Source organism: Abramis brama (genome assembly GCF_963993115.1).
Source record: "Abramis brama genome assembly, chromosome: 20".
NCBI classification, from domain to species: Eukaryota; Metazoa; Chordata; class Actinopteri; order Cypriniformes; family Leuciscidae; genus Abramis; species Abramis brama.
In genome coordinates this window covers 11,929,609-11,952,572 of record NC_139982.1, presented here as the reverse complement: position 1 = coordinate 11,952,572, position 22,964 = coordinate 11,929,609, and the positions used below count along the sequence as shown (strand labels likewise).

At 39.0% G+C, this 22,964-nt stretch overlaps 4 protein-coding genes across 4 annotated transcripts; all 4 read left to right on the top strand.

Moving 5' to 3' along the window:
- Window positions 1-11,888: 11,888 nt before the first annotated feature.
- On the top strand, window positions 11,889-12,433 carry LOC311070875 (histone H2A-like). The gene has a single exon (XM_084094971.1). It carries the CDS (start codon window positions 11,903-11,905, stop codon window positions 12,287-12,289), a length of 387 nt encoding a protein of 128 aa, XP_083951097.1. The 5' UTR covers window positions 11,889-11,902; the 3' UTR covers window positions 12,290-12,433.
- Window positions 12,434-13,066: 633 nt separating this feature from the next.
- LOC311070873 (histone H3.2-like) lies at window positions 13,067-13,622 on the top strand. The gene has a single exon (XM_084094969.1). It carries the CDS (start codon window positions 13,094-13,096, stop codon window positions 13,502-13,504), a length of 411 nt encoding a protein of 136 aa, XP_083951095.1. The 5' UTR covers window positions 13,067-13,093; the 3' UTR covers window positions 13,505-13,622.
- Window positions 13,623-14,438: 816 nt separating this feature from the next.
- Window positions 14,439-14,872, top strand: LOC311070881 (histone H4). The gene has a single exon (XM_084094980.1). The coding sequence runs from the start codon at window positions 14,449-14,451 to the stop codon at window positions 14,758-14,760; it is 312 nt and encodes a 103-aa protein (XP_083951106.1). The 5' UTR covers window positions 14,439-14,448; the 3' UTR covers window positions 14,761-14,872.
- A 1,029-nt stretch (window positions 14,873-15,901) lies between these two features.
- LOC311070877 (histone H2B) lies at window positions 15,902-17,124 on the top strand. Its single transcript, XM_084094973.1, has one exon. It carries the CDS (start codon window positions 15,942-15,944, stop codon window positions 16,314-16,316), a length of 375 nt encoding a protein of 124 aa, XP_083951099.1. The 5' UTR covers window positions 15,902-15,941; the 3' UTR covers window positions 16,317-17,124.
- The last annotated feature ends 5,840 nt before the right edge of the window (window positions 17,125-22,964 follow it).

The window sequence follows — 22,964 nt, the reverse complement described above, 5'->3', positions numbered from 1 at the left end:
GGATATACAGAGTCCCCGAAGGAGCTGAGGGTGGACCGGGGTCAATGATCCCCTTCGTGGAGAAGCTGCTCAGAGAGAACCTCAGCATTCCACCTTCGAGGGACATGCAAATACAAAGAGCCCACCGAGCGCTGGCGCCGCAGCCACCGGCCGGCGCACAGCCTAGATCAATCTTGGTCAGATTTCTCAGTTTCACGATGAAAGAAGAAATCATTAAACTGGCTTGGCAAAAGAAAGGCTTCACCTTGGGAAACTCCAAGATCAACCTCGATCACGACTACGCACCAGGAATCCTAGCCAAGAGGAGGGAATACGCCGAGGCGCGGAGGCTTCTGAAGGAAAACAACATAAAGTTCCAAACCCTCTACCTAGCCCGACTGAAAGTTTTCTATGAGGAGGGGACAACAACATACGAGATGGTGGAGGATGCAACCGGGGATCTAGCAAGAAGGGGCTTCCCGGTGAAAGTAATCACCCAGCCGAAATCCCTGATGGAAAGGATTCAGCGCTGGTCGTGGCAGCCAGCATGGTCGAAGGGCGCAGCTCAGTCCGGCAAAGCTCTACCAAGCTACAAGGACAAGTTGCAAGTATTCAGACGCACAAAAACTCAGGACACAGGGTAATTTAAACGAAAACAATGTCTGAAAAGGTTTATATATTTTTATATACGGCTTAATTCATAATACAAGGTCGGGATAAAAAGAGAAGGGGGGAGAGAGACATTTATATGGCTGTTACCACAGCAGAGGGCCCCCTATTCCAGTTTGGAAACAGAGGTTATCACTCGGGTCTAAAGCAGGGCAGTAGACTGGCCCTATTTTTGGAAGCTTGGACAGAGGTTTATATGTTACAAGTTCATAGTAACTGCTTTGGTTATGTTCTTTTGTTTTGTGTTCTTATTGTGAAGGGACTGCTTACTTTTTCACCAGAGGGAAAGAATGACCAATTAATTTTAGTTATGACAAAATGCAAGGAGAGTCTGTGAAAATAATTTCATTTAATGTAAACGGGTTATTAAATCCAATCAAGAGGAGTAAAATCTTGTCAAAGTTGAAAAAAGAAAAAGCTCAGATAGCTTTCCTCCAGGAAACACACATGATTCAATCTGAACACATTAAGTTAAAAAGGATGGGCTTCCGGCATGTTTATTCTTCCTCATGCAAGGCAGGCCACAAAAGAGGTGTCGCCACTCTTATATCAAACACACTTAACTATGATCACATATCTGAGGTCCGGGATGAGGATGGTAGATTTGTTAAAATCACAGGGAGAATAGAAGGGAAAGAAATAACGTTAATAAATGTTTATGCTCCCCCAGCAAGTGATTGGATATTTTATAAACGTATTTTTGACTTAATGGTGAACTCACAGGAGGTGGTAATCTGTGGAGGTGATTTTAACATCAGGTTGAACCCTGCACTGGACTCATCCAGAGCAACTACCCAGAACAAAACCCTAACTAAGAGAATGATGTCACTGATGAGTGAATTGGGAATAATGGACGTATGGAGGGAATTGCACCCTACCTGTAGAGATTACACACATTTCTCCTTTCCTCACTCGGTATACTCAAGACTAGACTATTTCTTTATGTTTAGTGCTGATAGATATAAACTGTAGTATAAAGACAATTGACCTGTCGGATCATAGCCCGATCTCTTTATCTTTAATATTAGGAGGGAAGATTAGGAAAAACTTATGGAGATTGAACTCAAACATACTCAATGATCCAAAAATCAGAGCAAAACTGAGAGGGGAAATTCAAGATTTTCTAGATTTTAATGACTCTGGGGAGGTGTCGCCTACAATCTTATGGGACACATTGAAGGCTGTATTGAGAGGTAAAATAATATCCATTACCACGCACATGAAAAAACTCCAGGGACAAAGACTGTCTGACCTTCAAGGAAAACTAAAACAGTTACAACTTTCTAACAGTAGAAATGTAAGCTCACACTTGAAAGAGGAAATTAAAAAATTACAGAGTGAAATCGACGACATATACACACAAGAAACTCAGAAAAAAACTATCTTCCTGAACCAAAAGAACTATGAAGTGGGAGGAAAATCATCAAAATTTCTTGCATACAAATTATGTAAACAGCAGGTGGATAATACTATCTATAAAATAAAGAACCCGAAACCAAAGGTGATTGAATATAAATTAGAAAAAATTCAGGAGAGTTTTGAAACCTTCTACAAGACATTATACTCTCAACCTAAAGGTTCGGATGAAGCACAAATTGAATCCTTCTTAAATTCTCTAGACTTACCTAAACTCACAGACTCACAAAACAAAAACTTAATACAACCAATATCAATCAGTGAATTAAATTTAGCCATTTCTAAATTGAAGGCTGGCAAGTCCCCGGGTACGGATGGCTACACTACCGAGTGGTACAAGTCCTTTAAACCAGAGCTATCCCCAATATTACTAAATACATTTAATTGGGTCTTACAGAAAGGAGAAATACCACCCTCCTGGAGGTAAGCAACCATCTCAGTCATTCCTAAAGAGGACAAAGACAGGCAGGAATGTGGTAACTACCGACCTATTAGCGTTCTTAATCTGGATTATAAACTATTCACATCCATTTTAGCTCGCAGATTAGAAAGAATTTTGCCGGACCTCATCCATTTAGATCAAACAGGATTCATCCAGCAGAGACAAACTTTGGATAACATAAGAAGAACATTGCATATTCTAGATCAAACAAACAAAAACAAAACTAGATCATTGATAGTGGGACTAGATGCCGAGAAGGCATTCGACTCGGTTCGATGGGCATTCTTATACAGAGTTATGGGAAAGTTTGGCTTTCATGATAATTTTATTAAAACAATTCAGTCCCTCTATAATAAACCAGTGGCTCGAGTAAAGATTAATGGAGATCTCTCTGACTCCTTCGTTATGGAAAGAGGAACAAGACAGCGTTGTCCGATTTCTCCTCTACTTTTTGCTTTATTTATTGAGCCCTTGGGCCAGTTGATAAGACAAAGTGAACCATGGCAGGGACTGAACAGAAGGTGGCAATGTTTGCAGATGATGTTTTGGTGTACCTGGAGGAACCTGAGACATCATTTATAGGATTGATGACCCTACTAGAAGACTTCGGGAAACTATCAGGCTATAAGCTCAACATCTTGAAAACACAGGTCATGACATTAAACTGTAATGCCCCAAGAAATCTACAGGAAAAATATAATCTCAAATGGGAAGCCAATTCAATAAAATATTTAGGTATAAATTTGACAAAGGATCTCTCAAAATTATCACAGGCAAATTATGAACCATTATCCTCAAAAATAAATTCGGATATGCACAGATGGAACCTCATCCCCTTTCTTAATCTGAGCTCAAGGATAAGTGCAGTCAAAATGAATATCCTCCCCCGCTTATTATATATCTTCAGAACTCTACCCGTAGAGGTGAGTGACAGTCAATTCAGAGAATGGGACAAGTGGATCTCTCGCTTTATCTGGCAGGGAAAGAAACCACGGATTCGGTTTACCATTTTACAGCTAGGAAAGGAGAGAGGCGGGTTTGCACTTCCTTGCCTAAGAAACTATTACTATGCCTCACAACTAATTCCCTTGTTGCACTGGTGCAATGGGGAATACAAGGCCAAGTGGAAAGAATTAGAGTTTGGATTTTCCCCTATGTTTCCCCTTCAATCCACAATTGCTGATAGAGGTCTGGCAGCCAAATTAGAAAAAATTAATAACCCCTGGATTATTCAAACATTGAAAATATGGCAGAAGGTGGTTAAGGCATGTGGAATTCATAGGATGCTAAAACTTTTTAGATGGTGTGCCTATGACACAGAATTCCTTCCCAATAGGGGGGATAAAAGATTTGAATCATGGGTCGAGAAGGGTCTTACAACCTATCTCTCCTTTACACATAAAGGCACGATACAAAGTTTTCAGGGTTTGAGGACCAAACATGACCTACAACAAAACGATTTTTTTAGATTCCTTCAAATCCGTGATTACTTCAACCAGAAATGCAAAATAACAGACCTTTCAGCAGCAGAATCAACATTTTATAGAATTCTGAAATTAGCCTACAGTTCAACTCCGAAAAAAGGTATCTCATTACTATACAACTCACTATTCCACGCCACCAATGAAAGTACACTTCATATTAAAGAAAAATGGGAAAGAGAGGCAGAAATAAGGCTTTCTGAGGAGGTTTGGGGGGAATTATGCACTTTTCAATGGTCTTCAACCAACTCCATGGACTGGAGAGAGCACTGTTGGAAGAATGTTATAAGATACTTTAAGACCCCATGTCAAGAGAAATACAAGAACACTAATGTAACCTGTTGGAGACAATGTGGTTCACCAGAGGCAAACCATTTCCATGTATTTTGGGGCTGCCCCAAACTGAACCAGTACTGGAGCGGCATTCACAACACATTAAATACAGTGTTCAAGTGTCAAATACCCCTTAATTTTGAAAATCTGTATCTGGGTCATGTAGTGTGCTTGAAACTAAGGAGGGACATAAAGCTGCTTCAGGCTCTTCTAGCTGCAAGTAAAAAATCCATTACTAGGAAGTGGTTAAATGTAACATCACCCACAATTGAGGACTGGCACGGAATAATTCTTGAAATATTCAAAATGGAAAAGCTGACCTATTGTCTGAGAACCCAAAAGGTTAAGTTCTATCAAATTTGGGAAAAATGGATTGAATTTATAACCCCGATTAGAGCAGACTTTGTATGATCCCTCTGAAGTTTAAAAAAATTATTTATTACTTTATGTGATTATTATTTTTTGTCAGTTTACTATTCCGGATGGAAACAACAATAAGCAAGTTCCTTCACGCTAATGTATATAGTTGTCTTTTTAAGTTTGTTAATATGTTGATGCATAAAACGCAACTTTGCAGGTTGCAAGCATGTGGGTTGAAGAGAGAATTTAATGAGAGCAAATGTGCTGGACCTTTCATATTTAGCGGAATATATAAGGATATGTTCTCAGGAAAGTGACAAGGGATGCCCATGATGGAACAGGAGGACTGTCCTTTACCGCACAAAATATGTCCTTCAAGGACTCTTGTTACTCACCTGTAAACGGTTGCATAAACAGGAAAAGGACTTAAGTAAACACCAATTCTGTATTTTTGTACTGTTGATCGTGATGGAAAATGCCTTTTCCAAACAAAATAAAAAATTTTAAAAAAGAAAGAAAATAAATGTGTAGAGAATTGTATTATTTTTGTTTTTATTACTAGATTAGGGAAGGGATCAATATTTCCCCAGGTGCTGAATGCAGTATTTATGACCACTGGCACTGTCTTTCACACTGCTTTTATGAAACAAGAAAATCAAAGCAGCATTATTATTGTAATACAATCTGGGCTGAATACTACTGAAGCTTGTTCCCGCCACAGACAAAAAAAATAAACAAGGTAATTGCGACTTTTTATCTCACAATTCTGACTTTTCTTCTCAGAATTGTGAGCGAAAAAGTCAGAATTGTATGGAAGCCCATTCCCGCCACATGTAGAAATTTTGGCATACCAAGCCGAAATTATGACTTGCTGCTCATTGATCTGACGCGACCCGATAAAGGATGAATTGTAAACGCATTAAGGAGTAGCGCATTTTAAATGTAGTTTGAGCTATTAATGATGTAATTCTTGGCTTATTTGTTTAACGCAATGGAATAGCTCTGAGCAAACACACTCTTGAAAGGATTTTAAGCAAGAACAAGCTTTGGCGCAGAAAGAGCAGAACGGATGTGGCTGCTGTCATTGAGCATATTCTGTGTTATTATGGAAATATGATCGCCAGAACACCGCCACCCTCAGAATATGTAGTAATGCATGATTTAGTTAGAGAACAAATTTTTCTAGCCCTCTACGTTTTCCTTTTTCATTTGATAACTTATGAAATCATAAAGTAATGCCACGTCCACTATGCTCTGTCGGTACATACAGTTACCTGAGGGTGGCGCTGTTCTGGGGATCATATTTCCATAACACATCTCAATATAGTGTAATGCAAGATTTCGTTTGAGAATGAATTGTCTTGTCCTCCACATGCTTGGTTTTGATCATATTTGTAATTATACATTGTTAGGGGTTAACAGTTTAGGACCCAAGGACCAGATGTTCGAAAGAAGACCCGGAGTCAGAATTATAAAAAATTGAAGAAAAGTTTTACTGAAGATAGTTTGCAGTTTCATCAGCAGAAGTCAGCTTCAAGACTCACACAGGAGTTCGTAGGCCGCCCCGCTTACAATTACAAAGATCACAGCAGTTATACCATTTCCAAGGTCTAAGCTACGTCCTTGCTTCAGGTTGAATGATTCTCATTGGCTAAGAAATAGATAAACATAGTAATTTTCCACACATATACAGATAGACTGAAGCATATCTCCATCGATTATGCAGCTGACACTCGGACCCTGAAGTCAGGCACGTCGTGACCTTCCAGGTCGCAGATTTGGGTGGCTGGGTGCCAGCATGTCCCGAATAACAACTCAGTAAATCTCCAACAATGCCAGTGGTTCCTTAACCTGTAAGCAAGAAGACTAACACACACACCGACACACATCTTTTCCAAGGTTGGAAATGACCAGGCTCTAACTATAAACAGGAGAGTCCTCTCAAAACATTAAGATAAGTTATTTCTCTCAAGGATAGGAAGGTTATTTCTCTTTAGTCTAAATGGAAAGTAAAGCTTTAATTGAGAAATGGTCCCTTAAACTATTGGCTTCAATGACCCCTATATGTTTTAACATGTTGAAGACCTTTCTCAAACACAAAACCAGTCCCTATTTCATTTCTGGAAGCCGGGCTAAATAGGCAAGCATTGTTACTGCATTCAAATATCAAATACTCAAATATCAAATATCATTAATTAAAATATTCAAATATCAAATATCAAATTTCAAGCAGGCTCGGGTTACTCCACTGCTTAAAAAACCAACACTAAACACATCATTTGTAGAGAATTGCAGACCTATCTCTCTCCTACCGTTCATTGCGAAAACACTTGAAAGAGCTGTTTTCAACCAAGTAACATCCTTCTTGTCTCTAAACAACCAGCTGGATGTCAACCAATCTGGCTTCAAGAAAGGGCATTCAACTGAGACTGCATTACTGTCGGTCACAGAAGCCCTACGGATTGCAAAAGCTGCTTCCAAATCTTCAGTCCTCATTCTCCTGGATCTGTCTGCTGCCTTCGACACTGTGAATCATCAGATCCTTATGTCCAGCCTCTCATCACTGGGCATCACAGGAACTTCACTCCACTGGTTTGAGTCCTATCTCACAGGTAGGTCCTTCATGGTCGCATGGAGAGGCGAGGTATCCAGAGCACATCAACTGACCACAGGGGTTCCCCAGGGTTCAGTTCTTGGTCCCCTCCTCTTCTCCATCTACACTACATCACTGGGACACATTATACAGGCACACGGTTTTTCCTACCACTGCTATGCTGATGACACACAGCTCTTCCTCTCATTTCAACCAGATGATCCCACAGTAGCTGCACGGGTCTCAAGCTGTCTGGCGGACATCTCCACATGGATGAAGGAACATCACCTGCAGCTCAACCTGGCAAAGACTGAGCTTCTCGTCCTCCCTGCCAATCCGTCTCTACAGCACGACTTCACGATTCAGCTAAATTCATCATCAATCACCCCATCAAGGTCGGTCAGAAATCTTGGAGTAACGTTTGATGACCAGCTGACCTTCACAGATCACATTTCAAAAACAGCTCGATCATGCAGGTTTGCACTGCACAACATCAGGAAGATCAGGCCTTTCCTAACTGAGCATGCAACACAACTTCTCGTCCAGGCCCTGGTCATTTCTAGGCTTGACTACTGCAATGCTCTTCTGGCAGGACTTCCAGCATGTGCAACCAAACCTCTACAGATGATCCAGAATGCTGCAGCTCGTCTTATCTTCAACGAGCCCAAGAGGGCCCACGTCACTCCTCTGTTCATCTCCCTGCACTGGCTACCTCTCGCTGCTCGCATCAAGTTCAAGGCATTGACGCTTGCTTACAGATCTATCACAGGCTCAGCTCCCTCCTACTTTCACTCACTCCTATGAGCCTACATCCCTACCAGACGCCTACGATCAGTCAACGAGCGACGTCTCGTGGTTCCATCACAGAAAGCCACAAAATCACTTTCCAGAACATTCTCATTCACAGTTCCATGCTGGTGGAACACTCTCCCCACCCTCATCCGGAATGCAGAATCCCTGACAACATTCAAAAAACAGCTGAAAACCCATCTCTTCTGTGAGCAACTTAACCTCATAAAAAAATAAAATAAATAAATAAAAACCCTTTCCCTTTAAAACCTCACTTATCGGGCTTATGCTACTCTGAATAATGCTTGAACTTCGTATTTTGAGCACTTCTTGTGTTGCTGTTGTTTTTGCCTCTTCATGATGACTCGCTTAATTTAGTCCTAATTTGTAAGTCGCTTTGGATAAAAGCGTCTGCTAAATGACTAAATGTAAATGTAAATGTAAATGTAAATGTAAATACTGACATTAAAGAATACATGAAAATAACATTTCAGTAATAGCACTGGTAACTTCTATAACAAAGTAAAATCTCCAGAGAAGTCATTCAACTCATTTGATATTTAGAAGGAAAAATATTGATTAATAACTTGATTATAATAACTCATTACATATACATTGAAGCAGCAGTGGATTCCAATCCACCCCCTTCAACATTCATTTATGTATTGTATTATGATTTTTGTTTACAGTGCAAAACTATTTTTCAAAACTTTTTCCCTTGATACATTTAATAAAGTGACAGCAGTAAAGATTCTGCTGTAACGGGATTTACAGTCAAAGACCCGGAACCAGATATTATAAATGAAGACCTGGAGTCAGAATTATAATATATGAAGAAAAGTTTGACTGAAGATAGTTTGCAGTTTCATCAGCAGAAGTCAGCTTCAAGACTCACAAGGAGTTTGTAGGCCGCCCCGTTACAGTTAAAAAGATCACAGCAATTATACCCTTCACCAATTAAGGTCTAAGCTACATCCTTGCTTCAGGTTGAATGATTCTCATTGGCTAAGAAATAGATAAACAGTAATTTTCCACATATATACAGATAGACTGGAGCATATCTCCATCGATTAGGCAGCTGACACTCGGACCCTGAAGTTAGGCACGTCGTGACCTTCCAGGTCGCAGATTTGCGTTGCTGGGCGCCAACATGTCCTGAACAACAACTCGGTCAACCTCCAATAATGCCAGTTGTTCCTTAACCTTTAACCAAAAAGATTAACACACACTGACACACAGCTTTTTCAAGGTTGGAAATGACCAGGCTCTAACTATAAACAGGAGAGTCCTCTCAAAACATCAAGATAATACGTTCTTTCTCTCAAGGAAAGCTACACTTTAGTCTAAATGGAAAGTAAGGCTTTAACGAGAATACTTTTTGTGTGCAAAAAGTAAACAAAAATAACGACTTTATTCAACTATTCATTTCCTTCTCTGTGGGCCTCGAGTGAGTTCACCTAGTGTAACAGTGCACACTTCTGTGTTGTATGTCACACGTAGGCTCACTATTGGCCGACGCTGGTCATGTGTGTGATGCATGTGACGTACAACACAGACGCGCTGCTACGTGAACTCACTCGAGGCCCAGAGAGAAGGAAATGAATAGTTGAATAAAGTTTTTTTTTTTTTTTTTTGCGCACAAAAAGTATTCTCGTCGCTTGATAAACTTAAGATTGAGCCAATGTAGTCACTTGGACTATATTAACAATGTCTTTCATAACTTTTCTGGGCCAGCAAGTTTCAATCCCTTAGAAGCCTATGGAGGAGTGATCCAGCTGTCAGATTTAATAAAAAATATCTTAATTTGTGTTCCGAAGATGAACGAATGTCTTACGGGGTTGGAACAACATGAGGGTGAGTAATTTACAGACAGAATTTTCATTTTTGGGTGAACTATCCCTTTAAGTGACGACATTTCCCTTTGCGGATCGGTGTGGAAATCGGTATCGGTACTATGTTCAAATGTAGATATTATTTTTTATACTTGAAAAATACCTTTAACTGTAGCCTACTTTAATAAACATTTTATTAGCTTCATGCATCCTTTTTAATCAACACTTAAATGTCGGTAAGTTTCATAAGGAAAGGCAACATTTTAAACAAAAACGTTGATAAAATCACATTTTTGTTAAAGACTACGCCGTGATCAGATTCAGAACTATGATCAAAACACAGATGGCGTAGATCGAGTCCAACAACCCCAAAGCTTCACAGTCATTTTCTCTTAATGGGTTACGCTTCATTTCATTTGGTAACATTAAGCAGTTTTGATTTACATGTTGTTTAATGTTTGATGATCACGTTATTTTACATTTGAGTGAGCAATCTTCTATCACTAGTTTCAGCTTCAGCTTCCCCTCTGTGTTTTGATCCGGAGATTCTGTACTAGAAGATGTGTCATAGCGTCCCCTACCGTATAACAGTGAAAACATGGATAGCTGGAAAATTCAGTCAATGGTGGGGAAAGAGTAAAGTAGAATTAAAGTAAATTCCTATGTACACTTTCAGTGGACTAGCCTACACAAAAATTCAGATACATAGAATTAGAAACATATCTGTTTTATATCAATATTCGAATCAATATTTTCAAACATGTAAGTTTCATAAGACTGTATAAAAAAAAACTATGTAAAAAAAGTATATTTAACAGGCTACTCGGTCAAAAGAGTTGTATCTCCGCCCAAGTAGCAGTGCTTCGCCTTCTGAGAATATAGTTCCTAGTATGTATACAGTTAGAAGATGGCTGTGTCTCATGTGACCTTGTTATTTGTATACGCTGTGACTATACACATCACAACATGTAAATAGGAAAATGTAGGTGTTATTTTCTCACTTATTGGGAGCAGTATGCTAGCTGGAGCCGTTTATCTCCTGTATTTGTGCTAAGCTAGGCTAGCGGTGGGCGCGTCAGACAGAGTTACGGCACGCACAGAGATGAGAAGCGTATGTATGGACTTATCTAACTCTGGGGGATATGGTGAATAAGCTAAAGTTCCAAAAAGTCGGTGTGTTCCTTTAAGAATCGTAACACTATGTAATTTCTACCTACTGGGCAATTATCAACGTGTGCGTGGAATGCTGTTATAGAGGCCACATACACCTTCACCAATTTGACCTGCACAAATTTGTGAAAACTCTCCATTTATGTGTGTAGAGACTAAGGATGGATAATTGTGACAATAAAAACAACCCCACATCCGGCTATATGGGCGGTGATAATACTCCAATATTACATTAGAAACATAATATATAATATAGTATCAGAAGGCCAGATACTGATACTATATATCAGAATATAGTGTTTGAAATGTGTAGTACTTTTGGTAGGAACAGTGTATAATATCCATATATATAGATGTTATATGGTGTGCATATAAACATGTTATAAAGTGTGTGTATCAAATCCTAGTAGCATGTTGATATTGATGTGAATTATTTGAAAAGCTTGTTTAAATCGTTATTTCACCATTTTAGTTCAATTTCCTTTTTACACATATTAACTGTGTGCACAGAAAAAATACATTGTTGAATTAATATTAATTCCCTAAACATCTGTTAAGCATTTTCATTAATTTTCTATCACAAATATTTCAATAGCTTCAGCTCTTTTGTCTTGATGGTCACAAATACTTGATACATACTTATTTAGTGCATAATTATTCCCGCTAGAATAGGGGGTTGGGCTTTGGAGCGAAGGCCAGTGATTGGTTTGAATCTTTATAGACTCCAAACCAATGGGCGACCTGCATTCACCTTTAAAGGCAGTAAGTGGAGAAATGGGTACTCATTCTTTTCGCTTTGGCTTTGGAAATTGTAATATCTGAAATTCAGAAAATAAAAATGAGTGGAAGAGGCAAAACCGGTGGTAAAGCCAGAGCGAAGGCAAAGACTCGTTCCTCTAGGGCTGGACTGCAGTTCCCCGTTGGCCGTGTTCACAGGCTTCTCCGCAAAGGAAACTACGGCGAGCGCGTAGGTGCCGGAGCTCCTGTTTATCTGGCGGCGGTGCTCGAGTATTTGACTGCTGAGATCCTGGAGTTGGCTGGAAACGCCGCTCGGGATAACAAGAAGACCCGCATCATCCCCCGTCACCTGCAGTTGGCGGTGCGTAACGACGAGGAGCTTAATAAACTTCTGGGTCGAGTGACCATCGCTCAGGGCGGCGTGCTGCCCAACATCCAGGCCGTGCTGCTGCCCAAGAAGACCGAGAAGCCCTCTAAATCTAAATAAGTGCAGTCAAGTTTGTTTTAGACCAAAAGGCTCTTTTAAGAGCCACCAATTTTATCTGATAGAGAGTGTTTTTCATTGGTAATATTTATAAACACTATAAAGGTGTTTGGTTGAGGGAGAAAATTACCCATTAAACCAATAAACTCTGCATCATCGACGATTACGGGTCGCAGGTGTGTGTGTTTGTCATAAACACGATGATGATCCCCATATGTGTGTTTATCACCCAACCCATCTGCCTTAATATTAAAATATAGTTGGTCTACCAAGCTCTGACAATGTATTGAAGATTTTAATAAACATCCAAAATAAAAAGCAATATACATCTCGGCTTCATGGTAACAGAAATTGGTCAATGTTACTCTGGGTCTTTGATCCCCTATTTTACAGGACGGATGGAAATCCTAGTGTGTCTCGCTGCTGTGCTTTTATACAGACTGTAATGTGATCTTGTTCTAATCCGAGATCTGCACAATCACTGGGAACTAAGGCGAGTATTTCAGAACAAATAAATACAACAGTGTGAGTATAAAGACCAGGGAGATGTTATACACTGTTTGATGTATATGAAGTATTCAACAGAACAAAAGCAGCTCGAGCGGGAAACCTTCCACTTGTTTGAAAAGTGGAAACGCGCAGTCATTGGCTGGCACTCATCCGCAGACGTCACGTATTAGCCAATCACAAGGTCTGCATCATCGCGACACTATGAGCTCGTGACGGTACAATGCTTTAAAAGCGGGTGTATAACGTATAGCAGCATTTCCTTCCAGCGCAAGCAGGACAGAGAGAAAGACCGCAACAATGGCCAGAACCAAGCAGACCGCTCGTAAATCCACCGGTGGTAAAGCCCCGAGGAAGCAGCTCGCTACTAAAGCCGCCCGTAAGAGCGCTCCGGCCACCGGCGGCGTCAAGAAGCCTCACCGCTACCGGCCCGGGACCGTGGCTCTGCGGGAGATCCGCCGCTATCAGAAGTCCACCGAGCTGCTGATCCGCAAACTGCCCTTCCAGCGGCTGGTGAGAGAAATCGCTCAGGACTTCAAGACGGACCTGCGCTTCCAGAGCTCCGCTGTCATGGCCCTGCAGGAGTCCAGCGAGGCTTATTTGGTCGGTCTGTTCGAGGACACCAACCTGTGCGCCATCCACGCCAAAAGGGTCACTATCATGCCCAAAGATATTCAGCTGGCCCGCCGCATCCGCGGAGAGCGCGCTTAAACCCGCGTCTGCGTCAACCCACAACGGCTCTTTTAAGAGCCACCAAAACTGCACTGAACGAGATCATTTCCAGTTTGACTCAATAGGAGTAGAAAGTTGCTTTCACGCATTGCATTAATACTCTCTGGGTCACCGTTCTCTGAATCATCAGTTACCATTACTATAAATCTAAGTTAATCCTAATCCTATTACAAACTACTTAGACATAAGCGGTTATGTATTTCAATGTTTGCATAGATCTATGTTCTTTTTATTTTACTTGAATACTGTGATGTCAGTTGTACAGAGTGAGAATCACACAAATAAACTGCGCACTCAGATTCCAATGTTGTGGATAGTTTCAAAGGAGCTAGAAATGTATCTTCATATTTACTAAAGCTTTTTTTCATCTTCAAACAGTTTTCCCCAAACAAGACTACAGTGGTTGTTTTTTCCATCTCTTTTCTTCCAGCTACTCCCTAATAGTGGCATGGTCTGTTTTGAAACTTTTAGCGCAAGTTCAATGCCAACTTTAGAGATTACTCTTATACGGGTGCAAGTTCAGCTAAATGTAGACGTACAGTTTAAATCACTGAGGCCTGAAATCATTTATATTCTGCAAATATATCCGAATTGTCTAATACAAAATGTACTATACTGTACTTCTAGATTAGCACATTTCATTACCATTCAGTATCTCTGTATATTACATGATGATATTATAACATCCTCTTCATCAAATCAAATAAATCTTATAAAACATGAAAGAAGTCGGACAGGCCTCGTTTGATTATGGTTTGGGATGAACCACATTGTTTTGTGCTGGAACTACATTGAGGGGAGGGGCGTTTTGCGCCTTGTGACGCGGTCTTGGTTTCTATCAGGTCCTGTAAGTAAATATAAAAGGCCTCTTTGCAACGCTGAACGTACATATCTTGTTATCGTTTGACTGGAGTGAGTGAAATATGTCTGGAAGAGGCAAAGGCGGTAAAGGACTTGGGAAAGGAGGCGCTAAGCGTCACCGTAAAGTTTTGCGCGATAACATCCAGGGAATCACCAAACCCGCCATTCGTCGTCTGGCTCGCCGTGGTGGCGTCAAGCGCATCTCCGGTCTGATCTACGAGGAGACCCGCGGAGTGTTGAAGGTGTTCCTGGAGAACGTCATCCGCGATGCCGTCACCTACACCGAGCACGCCAAGAGAAAGACCGTCACCGCCATGGATGTTGTGTACGCGCTGAAGAGACAGGGACGCACCCTGTACGGCTTCGGCGGATAAACGCCTGAAACCAGGAGAAACCACACAAACCCAACGGCTCTTTTAAGAGCCACACACACTTTCATTTAAAGAGTTTTGCCACACCACATCAGTGTTAATGATTCATGCTTTGCTTGAAAGTAAACGATACAGTTTTAATTTTTTTCTTTCTGAAAAATAATTCTGCAGGATAGATTTGACTGAATATGTTACTCTAGACCACAAAATCAGTCACTAGTAGCACGGGTATATTTGTGGAAAAAGCCAGCAATACGTTGTATGGGTCAAAATTATAGACTTTTCTATTATGGCAAAAATCATTAAAATATTAAGATCATGTTCTATGAAGATATTTTCTAAGTTTCTTACCATAATATAAAACACTTATTTTTGTGAGTGAATGCAGCACAATCGCGAACATAAATGGACAAATTTAAAGGTGATTTTCTCAATGTTTAAAATTTTTTTTGCACCCTCAGATTCCAGATGTTCAAATAGTTGTATCCTGCCAAATATTGTCCTATCCTAACAAACCATACATCAATGGAAAGCTTATTTATTCAGCTTTCATATGATGTATACATGTTTTGTGGTCCAGGGTCACATAAGGTTCACTGTATAATTGCATTAAAGTCGCACAAAAATTTGAGTTCTATAAACTTTTCTTTCAGAAGCACATTTCCTATAGATTCACCACCTATTGGACTTTAAAGTGATTTACAGAAACAAGAAAAAAAGAGAAAATGGTGAAAATAAAAGTGAAACGTCAGCGGTAAAGGGGCTTTTAGAGACTTTCTGGTATACAAAGCTGTTTTTAAAGGAATTTTATCGTTGCTATTATTAATTCCCTTCAAAAAGGACTTTTCAGATTACACGATCATGCGTAATATTTGGCTTTTTCTTAAAAAATTTATCAAAACGAAAATAGCGGGAAATTAACAAAGGAAACGGTGTCCTGTGACGTGTCACTCAAACATTTGGCGGTAGGAGGGGCTATCATTTAACCGTTCGTGATTGGCACTTGTTCCTCTCGTGATTCTTTGAGTTGTCCAATGAAATACGAGTTTATGGGTTTGGCCTATGAAAACAGGCAATCAGCAGATTCTCGAATCTCTTTGAAAATTAACATAAGGAGCGAATAAATGCCTCTGTATCGCACTGGATTTTACACTGATTCGTCAGTTTTCTGATTACTCATCATCATGCCTGAACCAGCGAAGTCCGCGCCTAAGAAGGGTTCAAAGAAGGCCGTCACCAAGACCGCCGGTAAGGGAGGAAAGAAGCGCAGAAAGTCCAGGAAGGAGAGCTATGCTATCTATGTCTATAAAGTCTTGAAGCAGGTTCACCCTGACACCGGCATCTCCTCCAAGGCGATGGGCATCATGAACTCCTTCGTCAACGATATCTTCGAGCGCATCGCCGGTGAGTCGTCTCGCCTCGCGCACTACAACAAGCGCTCCACCATCACCTCTAGAGAGATCCAGACCGCCGTGCGTCTGCTGCTGCCCGGAGAGCTGGCCAAACACGCCGTGTCCGAGGGCACAAAGGCCGTCACCAAATACACCAGCTCGAAGTAAAGCGGGATCTGAAGATTTCAGCTACCACAAAGGCTCTTTTAAGAGCCACCCACCCTATCCATTTAAAGAGTTTCTGTTGTTTGTTGCTGTTAAAACGGTTGAAAATTGCATATTCTGATATTTGATCTTTTTCTTAGATGTATGAATTATTATTATTTTTTTCCTCAGGTTTTTTTTAACTTTGAAGGTTTTCATGGTTTAAACAGCTACTTTCCATTTCATCTCACTACTTCTCTCACCTGATTCGAACGTCTCTTTTTAAGAGCCACACATTTTCTCTTTAAAGGTAGGGTAGGCACATTTTTTTTTTGAAAAACACTTTTTGTTAGTGGTTGAAACATCCTGATACCAATCAGTAATAGAAGTGGTCTAAACTGAAATAAATGTCCATACATATAACAAATAATAAAATAACATTAAAAAATGCCCGACCCTACATTTCAAAAAAGTGCTTCAGATGTTTTAGAATCTGTTGCGAATATCACATTCAAAACTAAATATGGTAAATGTAGAAAAAAAGTGTTGTAAATTGGTGGATATTCTAAACTAATTTGATCCGTGTTTCATCCAAAGCTGTTTTTTTGTTATTCAGTGAAAATGACAAGTTAAAGAAAGCTTTAGTTTAATTCTTGTTTGGTTTGGTTATTGAGGTAATAGTTATCGAATGAAAGAATTTAAGAGTAAATGCATTAATTCTCCTGTTGTTATATTTGAAAAAGACCATCCAGGTAAATTTATATTGCATTGGAATGAAGTGGATGAAGAAAACATGATTACAGTGTTGAATAAATTACTACGTTTAAATGCACGTTTGTGAAATCTCAATTTTAGCCCTCAAATTTTCTTAATTTCTAAATGATGTACTGTTCTGAAATTAAAGCACTCTTCAACTTAATAAAATCAAGGTCATTATATAATAACTTCGTACATCATGAGAAATCTACATGCTAATGTGAATCAAGTTTACTATAGGCCTCTACAAAGCATGTGATATAAGGTTCATTGTTGTGTAGACAGGAGCATTTGGGCCTAGTTAAGTCAATTTCTGATTCATTTTAATTGTTTGTGCTAATAAAACATTATTGCAGTGAAATTTGCTTGCCAAAAGGGTGTTTTTAAAATAGTCTAATAATAAAACTCAATCTTTGGATTTATCATGGTCAGTTTCTTAAAGACTAATGCCAACTGACCTGTCAGATGATGATGACTGAAGGACAATTTCAGTCTGAATTTTGCACAGCTGTCACTGTACTTTACTGTACATGGATCAGCTATTATTATGCTTTTTTATCTGTACTGACATTTAGCAGACACTTTTATCCAAAGCGACTTACTTAACCCTCTGGTTGTTTTAATGTAAGTGGACTAAAACTTAACAGTGTGTGGTAATGTTAGATGGATGTTTGATGCACTTCAGAATAGGATGAAATTAATATCTGTGGAAGAAGAGGCCTAAAAAGCAGTCAGATCCAAAAAGAAATACAAAACCTGTGCTGAATGAAAGAAATCCAGTTGACAAATATTTGGTAATAATATAGCAATTTGAAAGGATTACAAGCATTTTTAGGTCGGCCGGTCATTTTTAATAAATTGTATAGAATATTTTATAATTTTATAAACTTTTGCCTAAATTATACTTTTAAATAATATTTAATGAGGCCTGTGGTCAGTCAGATCCAAAAAAAAAAAAAAAAAAGAAATACAAAACCTGTGCTAAATGAAATAAAATGAGCTGACAAAAAGACTGAATCCAATATTTAGAGATAACATGAGAGACTTACAAGCAATTTTAAAAGGCCAGCCATTTTTAAACCGGAACACCAAATTATGTAAATTGTTTTGAAGCAGCACAAGGGTTAAAGAGGTCGTTCAAAGATGAGATGGAACAGATAGTGAAAAGAAAATCAAGTGTCCAGCATACATGAGAACGGTTTAACCAAACTGGAAGATTTCATGCACGCAGGGCACTTGATGATACATTTCTTTTACTATCTGCTCCTTCTAATCCACAAGAAAATCCATTAAAAATGTTTGTAAAGAAGTTCATATGTAGGAACAATAATAATAATTGTAGAGGTGTAACCTCTGGATTGCTCGGATAGTCCTTGAAGACTGGTGCCCTCAGGTAAGAGAGTAAGGGCTCGGAGAGTTACATTCAAAAAACTTTAATATGTTGGGCACATAAATAACGTGTGTATGTCTGTGTGGTTTGAAATAAAGGAAAATAGTACAAATTAGACATAAACGAATATTACAGTCATTGTTAAATTGCTACAAATATTATACATTTTCAAACTGAACATAAAAGATAAACAATCAACAATTTGCTGAAAATTCCACAATTATAATAGTGTAGCATGTCAAAAAAATCGTAAAATGGCAAACAGCTCAATTAAATGTTAATATGACAACACATTATAACATGTCTGAGGAACTAGCACGTTAGCTTTCTGACATAGATTATCAAATAACGTCATCTGGTGCACATACAAACTTACAAGATTAATACAACATCATAATAATATCAACAACATTATTAACGTGCACGTTTTGACATGAAAATAAGAAATACACTTCCTTTTCTTCACAAATGCACACAGCTTTAAAGTTCGGATGCTCGCCATGACCCAGCGCGTGTGGTGTATAAAGCGGGTCTTAAAGGGAATGTTGTATTGGTATCAGTAAAGTGAAAGACATGTGCCCTCTAGTGGTGAAACATGAAAGTGCAATTAAAGGGATAGACTTCTCTACAATAATAGTAATAATAAATATAGCTGCAAGCAGCAATTAAGGGGCCAAGCATAAAGAAGGCAAGATTGGTCATGCCATCATGGGAGCCTCAGATCAACTGCAACAACGAGCAATTAAAGACATTAAGTTAAACATTAAATTAAGAGCATTAAGATGAAAAATCATATATTCAGTCAATACTAATATTATTTAATGGTTTATCACTTTCGACCAATAGGTGGATGTAGTAAAGGTATGTTGTTATGGGAAGAAGGAGGCGGGAACCGGCGAAGTTCACAAACTTTAATAATGTTAAATAAACAACAAAACGAAAGTAAAGGCGGCAGCTTTACTTAAAACTCAACATAAAGTCCAGGCCTGGTCCTCTCTCGTCTTTCACGTAGCATTTGTAATTGCACCACCAGGTGTTCCCGATCATGAATCTGTCACCTAGCAATGGTGCGAGAGGACAGCTGCCATCCTACACGGCATTCTAAAATGATATGGGAGAGAGAATTGGTAATTTTTATTTTTATGTTTTATATTTTACTGGAGGAGATGGTGGGGATGTTTCATCCCCGGCGCTGGCGAGTGATGTATCTCCGGCTTGGTCAAGACCGTGGCCAGGGAAGGTAAACTGGTTTGCTGCATCCCAATTCAGAAGCTGCGTCCTTGATTGCTGGAGTACACTTTAAAATTTAGATAAGTATTGGGTTTACTTGAGTAATGTAATGATACTCATGAAAATACAAAATACACATAAAGCAGTTCAAATGTTGAGAGTTTATTCTCTTGACCATGGTGAACATATTTAGGCATGTTTTCATCTTGTTTTGTTTTTACGCAGTTGAAGCATAAAAACAGAACACAATAAATAAATAAAGTCAAATATACTTTTTTTTTTTTTAAACCAATCCAGTACAAATGTTACTCTCGCTCGTCATCGGCAGCTGTCACAGCTGCTAAGGCAACAAGAACAGTCCTCTCTAGGCTAGACCTTCGGATGCAGCCTTTGATATGGGACGCAGCTGCAGTTAGCAACAATTCCTTAATATTGTGACAATAAATTGTGCTCGTTTCATTTTCAAAATAGCCTGTGGTTGACTGTAAGGAAGTACATTCGTTAAGTATCCACGTACAAATGTGGAGTACTGAGGGTTTTTTCACTCACAGCAGGACAGCAACACTACAAAAACATGGTATTTTACAATATGATGCATTGTTGTATAGTAAACTACTTAACAATAAAGTACTTTTAATGAACTGAAAATGTTGAAGGTTGTTAAATTTAAACTAGAAGCAGTAATAATAATGCAAAAACATCATATATAAAAACCCTGACAAGGAGTTTTTTTTTGTTTGTTTTTTCTGTAGAATACATACCTTTACTTTTACTCTTGATACCTTAAGTACATTACAGTATGCAAGATAACACTTGTACATAAGGTTTTAAATATGACTAGTAGTTTTTCCCCAATGTGCCATTAATACTTACTAAAAGTAGTTTACTAAAGTATCACAATATATCTTCCAACAATTACTTTGTCATAGCTCTAAACAAATTCTCTTTTCTTTGTTTCCCTAAATCAGACCAGACCCCTGTACTTCAGGATAAACCTGAACGTGCCAGTGCTGGACAGTTTTTTTTAATGACTGTGACACAGCCTGATTTCCAGCTGAGCAGGGAGGCCCTGAGAGTGCTGCTGGACCTGTAGAGTAGTGAACGGTGACACGAATGGGGTGCCACAATAGAGACCCTGGTATTTATTTTCTGGCTGGCGTGTGGTACATCATACAGGGTCGTCTCCGGAGTGTTTGACATGACATCGTTCCACTGTCTTGTTTCCCCGCATTTGGAGTCGCTTTTGAATCGTCGTGCCGCAATGACACAACCAGCCTTTGAATATGGCCTTTGAAGGGTGCAGCTGCTGAATTGGGACACAGCTCATGTTATCTCTAAATACTGGATTCAGTCTTTTTGTCAGCTCGTTTTCTTTCATTTAGCACAGGTTTTGTAATTATTTTTTTGGATCTGACTGACCGCAGGCCTCATTAAATTGAATTTATGCACCTCATCTTTTGACAAAAAAAAAAAAAAAAAAAAACCATTATTTAAAAGTATAATTTTGGCAAAATGTATACAATTATAAAATATTCTTTACAATTTATTACACTTGTGTGCTTTAATGTTTAACCATGAAGTTAACCAAAATGGCACAAAGTCACAATTGGGTCAAAAATGATCTGGGTCAAAAATGACCTGCCTACATAAAATTGCATGTAAATCTCTCAATATTCTATATTGTTACCAAATATTTGTCAGCTCGTTTTCTTTTGTTAAGCACAGGTTTTGTATTTCTTTTTGGATCTGACTGATTTTAGGCCTCTTTTTCCACAGATATTACAGTTTTTCTCAATTGCTTAAACACTATAAACAGGCTTTTGAACTAAAATTTCAAAACCATAATGTAATTTATCAAAACGCACATCAATTTCCCTAAACTATAAACACTATTCCCTGTTTTGACACATGAGTCAGATTTGTTGAACTGTCACTGCAAAACTCTACACACAAATCCCTTCATTTCTCATTGCCTAGACCATGTTGTCATTTAGAAAGCACTAACATTCAATATTGTTCACTCAAGTCAGCACAGCTTCAGCTCAGTTCGCACACAATTACCCAAGTGGAAACACTAAGAGTCAAAATGTAACACGCATCAATCAGATCCTTCAATAGATAGATAAAAGGGCCCAACTCAGTTTATTGAGTTTTGGAACAATGGATCCAGAAAGACATGAAGGAAGAGATCGAGGAGGAATAAGGAGGAGGAGGAAGGGCAAGGGCAAGAAGACAAGCAGTCTCAGATGAAATTCAAGCCACTCTAGTTGCCCATGTCTTAGTCAATGGTATGACTATGAGGGAGGCTGGGCTACGAGTAAGGCCAAATTTGAGTCGCTTTACCGTCGCCTCGAGAACCTTCAGGTAGGTGTGGTGGCAAACAAAATTCTATCACTGAATAAGAGACAAACATTTCCAATAGTCTTTGATGAGGTTTATTTTCTTGCAAGAAAAGGCCAGTAGTCGTACAGTCACACAGAGTGGCTGCAGAGTGTGACAGTGAAGGGAGGGCATCCTTTCTCCTTTATAGTCTTGACTCCCAGAATGTTATCTTTCTAGGCCAATGATGGTATTTCAACCATATGTGGAACATTCTTAGACTTGTTCATCATATTGTATCCTTGTGTGGAGGCCTTCCTGTCACGTACCAACATTCTTTACCATTCCAATACAATTCCATATTAGAATAAGGTTTGTGTGTGCTCTTTTATTGTCATATGATGGTCACACACATCTTAAGTAAATATATATTAAAAAAAAAAAAAAAAATAGAGGAGAGAGTTACAGTTTTTCTCAATTGTTTACACACATTTTCTGGTACTTGAGACACAATGACCACAACATGTAACTCATTCACCAACCCCCTGAACCAATTCTGCTAAACTACAAGCACAATTCCTGCTTTACACTCAAATTGTACTTCTAAAACACACTTTTTTCAAAACACTACACACAATTCTCTGCTTTTGGCACAATTTTCATGCAGAAAATCTCTTGTTTTCACAAGGAACACACTGCCATTCAAATATGCACTGACTCATCACATGGGCAAACACCCGTCACACAGTTTTACAATTAGCAATCAGAGCTTTAGCATAAAAGGGCAACAGGTGAGCTCTTCAATGGAGCAATGGATGCCAACATTGGATTTTTATTTAATTTTTTTACTGTAACTGTATACAGTAAATTCTTCTGTTGTTTTGTATGTAGACCACTGTATGTACAACTTTGTGTTGGTTGGGATGTACACTGTGTACTTTGTTTTTGTGGGAAAAATAAAATATTTGTTACCATGT